The following is a 7087-nucleotide window of genomic DNA, read 5'->3' on the forward strand; positions in this document are numbered from 1 at the left end:
TCCGAACAGTGCTTCATCACCCTGTCGCTTCTAGAAAACACTATCAATTTTCTGTTTCCATGGATGGGCAATCATCGGCGTGGATGACCTGCCCTCTCGGCTTTCTGTTTTATCGAGAATTTAATCTCCTGTTACGCAACGTTTCAACTCGATCCGACGTCACAGCATTCAAATGAGTGCCGAAACTGGCGCGCTTTCGTAGCCGGCGATGTAAGGTTGGTAGTGCGCCTCTCGTTTGTTTTCTGACTGTGAATAAGCCGTACTGTAAATAAGACGAGCCCAGCTGATAAGCCTGGACAAAGGACGTCAAACAAAGAACCACCTGTGGCCAGTCAGTAAATGTGTATTCCTGAATTCTGAATTAATCAGAGAAGAAATTATATCGAACTAGTGACGTCTCAGGGCGTTAGGCCCGGGAGGAGGGGAGTGCGGCTGTGTGGTAAGTCAGAAGAAGGCTGAAGACTGAAGTGTTTTAACCTACCTCGGAGCCGGCGGCCCTGCCAAGTGACAGCTGATTTGTACATTTTTAGCGCACGTAAGAAATATTTAAAAACAAATTGATTAGATGAATTATCAAAAAATATTGACGTCAATTCGCACATAAAAATAAATGCAATGAGCAGTATTTGCGTCGAACACACTAAATTACTATGAATGTTTTTCTGCGCGCTAATGCACGAAATTAAACTTGCACTTCGTAACGCACAAATTTGTGCGCAACAATGCACGGTTTTCTGCATACTTGCGCACGGAATCGTGCATTGTCGCGCACAAATTCGTGCGTTACGAAGTGCATGTTTAATTTCGTGCATCGCCGCGTAGAAAAACCTACGAAGTAATTTAGTGTGAAAGTTCGAAACCACCGATGAGCCCTTTTCCTGCAAACTTAAAGAGACATTCGTGATTAACGTAAAAACATGTCGTCTTAATCCTTAATGTTACAATAACTTTTCAATTCTACCCTGTGTCTTTATCTCTCCTGTGGCGTAAGTCCATCCCACTACTAGCGCCCCTGGCGGCAGAACCTTCGAATCTTGTCCGTGCCTTCCTTAGCCGAATATGGAAAATGTTGCGCTACGACGCAATGACGCGCCGGCCGAGTGGTGGAGGGAGGGAGGGGGGAGCCTTGGAGTGCGTGTAGGGGGCCGAACGGCGCGACGTTTAAATGTAGCTTAGCGGCCGTCCTCTCCGACGACGTGGTGGGCCCTAAAGAACGATGCATGATTGTATTCCCCAGTTCTACGCGGCATTGTCTTTCCCTTTTGTACGTAACCTTTTTGCGGTGTCTGCTGCGTTTGGCCTGTATCTTCCAACGTTTTGGTTTCGAATATATCCTATCAATGGCTCAGTGTTTTTCTCTTTCGTACAGCCACTGTTGGAACGACGCAGGAGCCTCGACTGGATGCCTCACGCAGAAAACCTTAAGAATTATGAATTCTGAGCTTATGCAAGGTGCAAACTATTCAATTTTTTGTACGAAGTATACTTTGTTTTCCTCAGTGAGCTACTCTTTTTAAAATAACAAACTCTTTTCTTTGCAAAGGCCTGAAACAGTTTGCAAGGTTTTGAGATTGCTGATAGCTGACCGTCACTGATATATGATCGCTACACAAGCATTCCCATTCCAAGCAGTTTCAGGATCGTCTCCCAAAAACGTTAAGGAACGAAGGCAAAATCTGCCAACGATACGATTGATGGTCAGTCTTACATTGCCGTATCACTGTGAGTGTTAATTTTTTTTTGCGAAGATTGCTTTTTGTTGACTCTTACTTTGATAATTATTGGTTTACTTGTATTGCAGATATTTAAGCAGTCTAAAATGTCATTTGACCCGGAGTCCAAGAAATATAAGATGTGTTACTCTCGGCGTGGCAAAGCCGTTATATTCAACCACGACTCCTCTAAAAATCCTCGCCCTGGATCTAGCGTTGATGTAAAAAAATTAGTTAACACTTATGAAAGCCTGGGATTTCAGACAAAAGTGCACAAAAACCTAAAATTTCAGAATATAAAATCCAAAATAAAAAAATGTACGTCAAAGTTCAATTTTGTAACCTAATGTAATGTTTATGTCATCTTTGAGAGCAACAACTAAAACAACATGTCTCTTGCTGCAGTAAGTAGAGAAGACTTCTCTGACGCCGATTGTTTGTGCATCACGGTGCTGACTCATGGATTGAGCAGAAATTACGTAGAAGCTTCGGATGTTGCGTACAAAGTTCATGAACTTTGGACTCCTTTTACTGACGACAAATGCAAGAGCCTGGCAGGAAAGCCCAAGCTCTTCATCATCCAGGTTAGTACGACAAGCACTCTAAATGTCTTACAATGAAATTTGAACTATGTTGTTCGTATGTTATAGTGAATTCGGCGCAAGCATAATACGAAGCAATATTCCTTCGTAATACGAATCTTTTTAGCTTTTTCATTGTAAGATACAAAGAAAACCTTCGTAATACGAAGAAAAACCACCTTCGTATCATGCTTGCGCCATTTCCTTCGTATTATGGGAAACTTCTTCGTAAGACATTCAGAGTGAGGTTCAAAGTTGCCGCTAAGTTTTCTTTTATTTCATCCCTATTGAAATCTTCATTAAAGGCTTGTAGAGGTGACAAGAGGGACTGTGGGACCATCTTAAATAATGAAGGCGGTACAGAAACTGACAATGGGGAATCCTACACAATTCCGAGTCATGCTGACTTTCTTTTAGCCTACAGCTCTGTTGAAGGTAAGATACATGTCTAGTTTTGTTGAAATTATGGTAAAACAGAATCAATGGAACAAATAGTGTGACTTGATTCTATTACTTAGGCACAGTCTCCTTCCGGAACAAGGAATCAGGGTCGTGGTTCATACAGATGCTGTGTGATGAATTACAAAAGAATGCAGCCAAAATGGATTTTTTAAAGCTGCTGACTACTGTTTCCCGCAAAGTGGCTCTTGATTTTGAGACTGAAAATGAATACAATCCAAGCTGCCACAAAAATAAGCAGGTAAGTTTTGTTTTCGAAATAGTTCCAATATTATAAACAAAAGTGTGTCTCACTCCACGACATTAACAAATTCCTCACAAACGTTTTCACCTCCGAAAAGGTTCCCTCTGTGGTCTCTACTTTGATCAGAGACATTCACTTTACCTCGGCCGGTGACAAGAGCTCCGGAAACCAGAACCAAATTGACGCCATCCAGGACATGGCAGGAAAGTGCGAACTTAGTGCGGACGGACTTCAAGACAGGAACTCTGACAGGCTTGCTCCCAACACGCCCGGAACGCCCATCCTGGAGGAGAAAGGATGTACTAGTTATAATAGTATGGCAGCGTGCTATCCGATGCACTCCCAAAAATCTGTGGCGTCGGTTTCATCTAATGCGAACGATATGACCGATATGCCCAATCCTTACAATCCATTGTAATTGTGGTTTTTTGTTGTATGATTTAACCGTTTACTTACATTAACTTTCTAAAAATTAGTTTATTTTACTTTACAGGAAAGACCATGTAGGGACTTCGCATGCCAAGATGCCAGTTGGCAAGGAGTCAAAGGAATATAACATGAGTCAGCACGGTATAGCTGTTGTATTCAACAATGGAACTAATGATCCTCTCTCTGGTTCTAAGTATGATGAAAATAAGCTAATTCAAACGTATGAAAACCTTGGGTTGAAGACAGAATTGCACAACAACGTTACAATGGCTGACATCCAATCCAAAATAGAAAATTGTACGCTAAAAATTTATTTTACAACCAATGTCAATTGATTAAAAAGATACCAGTTAATTTTAACGTGTGTCTATCTGCAGTAAGTAAAGAAAACTTCGACGACGCCGCTTGTTTGTGTGTGACGGTGCTTTTTTATGATGCCAACAGCGAAACAATGCGTGCCCTTGAAAATTTGTGGACACATTTTACTGCGGACCGCTGCAAGACTCTTGCAGGAAAGCCGAAGATATTCATCATCCAGGTTAGTGTGGGTCAAGTTGGTAAAAATTGGGTCATCGCGTTCATTGGAATCACAATTACAGGCTCGCAGAGGTAAACATGTCGACTCTGGGGTCGATAATGTACGAAGTACATGCTCAGAAACGGATGGCAGGAAAATGTACAGGATACCTAACCATGCTGACTTTCTTTTGGTGTACAGTACTGCAAAAGGTACTAGAACCGTTGAAATCTAGGTAACGTTTGCTGTATTTATTACAATCTGACTAATAATACAACTTTACTCTTAGACTGCGTGGCGTGGCGTGATTCTGAAAAAGGTTCATGGTTTATCCAATCTCTATGTGATGAATTACAATCAAATGCATCCGAATTAGATCTTTTAAAGCTCTTAACTAATGTTTCCCGAAAAGTTGCTCTTCATCATCAGTCGTCCGATGATCAAATGTCACGGCGCAATGAGCAGAAACAGGTAATATGCTTTTAAACATGACCAGTCCATTTGGTTATCACACGGTGAAAACCGAACCTGGTTTTCCCAGGAGGCCAATGGTGGAGGCACCGGCGATTTCCAGGGAGTTCCTGGAAAAAACAGGAACAGTTTTTATACCATTGAGAATCCACTCTACCCTATGGATATTTTGACGAATTTTGTTGGTATTATGGAGAAAATCTCCACCATAATATGTTGGTGCAGCCTTTCACCGTACGACATTTACAGTGTAGACTGCTGGTAGAAAATCTTAAATTTCATTCACTTTAGCATCTTCCTTTTCTACCAGGTACCCTGTGTTGTGTCAATGTTGATAAGAGATGTGTACCTACGCCCTAAAACTTAAGCTGAAACATGATTGGAGAGCAAAATGAACTTCTTTCTTCGACGGTTTGAAGCTCTCTTAGCTTAGGTTAAATCCCAGTTCTTTTAGTTCTTAAGTAAAATGTTACAATAGTTAAAATTTGTTAGGTTAGGTTTTTCTGCTCAAAACGTCCCTTCATCAGGGCTTCTTTTTCTTGGGACTGAAAAAAAAAACAGTATAGTCCAAAGAATATGTAAAGCTTGTGGCTAATTAAAGGGGAATTAAAAATCAAGCCCCACCTGACCACCAAGGGAAGTTTCTAACGGCTATTTCCAGCCCTGAAGAGCTCCACTTAGTGGTTGGGCCCAAGAACCCATACTTATGTGTCTCTTATTCACCCAAATCCACTTCACATCTGCCAGAAAATATCCTTCTTGCCATAGCAACCGACCAGTGAACGTTCTTGAATTTTTAAAAGCGCAGTCTTTTTGACATCACCCGGAACTGCCGTTGCATGCCCCCACCCCCTTTTTGCAACATCCCGTGCCCCTCTTCACACTGTCCCTTCTTCCAATCAAAAGTTAGGAGGACGCTTCACGCTTGCGGACGTTACTCCAAGTAGCTAAACTCGGGCAGGGAGTTTGAGGGAGGGGGGAGGGAAGGGGGAGGGTTCAGCAGGCTGTCGAACAACGCTCGGACCGCACCGCCCGCGCGTTCACAGTCCCTGGCCACTCCGCCCACCCTCTCCCCGGCTCAAATTAAATAATTGCTTTATTGAGGGAGAACATGAGAAGTTCACACCGAAGTGAGGCGGGCTCGTCTGGCCGCCTTTCCGACCGGCGAGGGCCAAGTTTTCTGCAGCCCCCTCTCTGCAATGGCGCCAAATGAAGCAGTGGCGCGAGCGTGGAGTGACTTGACGGCCCCGCACGTAGCCCTGAAGGCGAACCAACGCAGTGGAAAGAAACTTGCACAGTGGGCCAGAAGACCGGTGGAGGCGGCCAAAACTCCCAACGTATTTTGAGCTGCAAAGACGCTAAACAGGGCTCGAAGTGAGCATGTGACCCCATCAACGGATTCCTCGTACGGACAGCATTCCATTGGTGGGGTCACACGTGCGGTTCGAGACCTGTTTAGCGACTCGGGAGCTCAAAACGCGTCTGGATTTTTGTCCGCCTGCACCGGTCTCCGAGCCCACTGTGCAACGGCAAACCGAGTGGGAAATTTCGGGCGGGAGGGCCAACTCCCAAGGAGGAAGAGAACGGGCCCCAATGAGCATTGCCTCAAAACCCAGGACAGTTTCATTGGTGCGGGACCGGGGGCGAGACCAGGCCCGGGAGTCAAAACGCCATTTTTTCCGCAATCCACCGGCGAGCTCGACTGGAAGGACCGGGGGAATTTCGACGGGGGAACACTCACCGCAGGAAAAGCGGGGCCTTTTAACCCGGAAAAACGGACCGATAAGTTCCGGCCGGCGCGCGCCCTCCGCCCCCCGTCCTGGAAGGCGGTTTCCCAAAAAGGGTCGGAAAAGGGGACACTCATCCTCTAAAATTCTTAGCAGCAGCGGATCTCATGCATTTTTAATTCGTCGCGGGAATTCATTGTCCCCTATTATCCAGCCAACCCCTTTCACGCCCGCCCCGCACAGAGGGCCAGAAGACCGGTGGGGCCGGCCAAAACCTTAGACGCGTTTCAGGCTCTAGAGTCGTTAAATGAGACTCGAATCCGGCTCGTGATCCCAGCAATGGATTCCTCGTTCGGAGAGCAATCCATTGGTGGGGTCACACGTTCGGTTCGAGTCCCATTTTGCGACTCTGGAGCTCAAAACGCGTCCCGGTATTTTGACCGCCCCCACCGGTCTTCTGGCCCACTGTGTGGCGTGCGTTCTTTCCGCAACCCGGCCCACGTGGCTTTACTCCCGTCTTCCTCGTGACCCCTGTCTCGTCCTCTGGGGACGCCATCACATCCTCGCTCGTTCCATCCTCCTTCGTCCTCCTTTGCCGCAACCATCTCTCTCTCTCTCTCTCTCTCTCTCTCTCTCTCTCTCTCTCTCTCTCTCTCTCTCTTTTTCTCTGCCGGCACTCCAGGATTCCTGCGCAGCGTCCAGGAGCCAAGTGGAAATCAACGTGAAAAATGAAATTTGTATCGCGTTGAGGGATTCCCCTTGGATTCCCCGGACGAGCGCCGCAGAAACCACTGCCTTACCACCGGCTAGCCGGGGCGGGGCGGGGCGGGGTGTGGTGGGGCGGGGCGGGGCGGGGCGGGGCGGGGCGGGGTGGGGTGCGGCGGACCTCCCTCAAGGATTCGTCTTCCCCTCAGTCCTTCCATTACGACCTCCCTTTCTTCGTCTTC

General features: G+C 46.1%; 1 protein-coding gene across 2 annotated transcripts; it reads left to right on the forward strand.

The window, feature by feature from the left end:
• The first annotated feature begins 278 nt into the window (after positions 1 to 278).
• On the forward strand, positions 279 to 5116 carry LOC117648328. Of its 2 annotated transcripts, none has more exons than XM_034390804.1 (13): positions 279 to 535; positions 1370 to 1452; positions 1544 to 1722; positions 1802 to 2030; positions 2118 to 2296; positions 2599 to 2728; positions 2812 to 2993; positions 3094 to 3410; positions 3490 to 3722; positions 3803 to 3963; positions 4025 to 4154; positions 4232 to 4413; positions 4724 to 5116. In XM_034390804.1, exons 4-13 carry the CDS (start codon positions 1820 to 1822, stop codon positions 4778 to 4780), a joined length of 1782 nt encoding a protein of 593 aa, XP_034246695.1. In that variant the 5' UTR covers positions 279 to 535; positions 1370 to 1452; positions 1544 to 1722; positions 1802 to 1819; the 3' UTR covers positions 4781 to 5116. The 2 variants fall into 2 exon arrangements, with proteins under 2 accessions (XP_034246695.1, XP_034246694.1); XM_034390803.1 differs by having other exon boundaries at positions 279 to 439.
• Positions 5117 to 7087: the final 1971 nt, after the last annotated feature.

This window comes from Thrips palmi, unplaced genomic scaffold (assembly GCF_012932325.1).
Source record: "Thrips palmi isolate BJ-2018 unplaced genomic scaffold, TpBJ-2018v1 HiC_scaffold_3, whole genome shotgun sequence".
Lineage (NCBI taxonomy): Eukaryota > Metazoa > Arthropoda > Insecta > Thysanoptera > Thripidae > Thrips > Thrips palmi.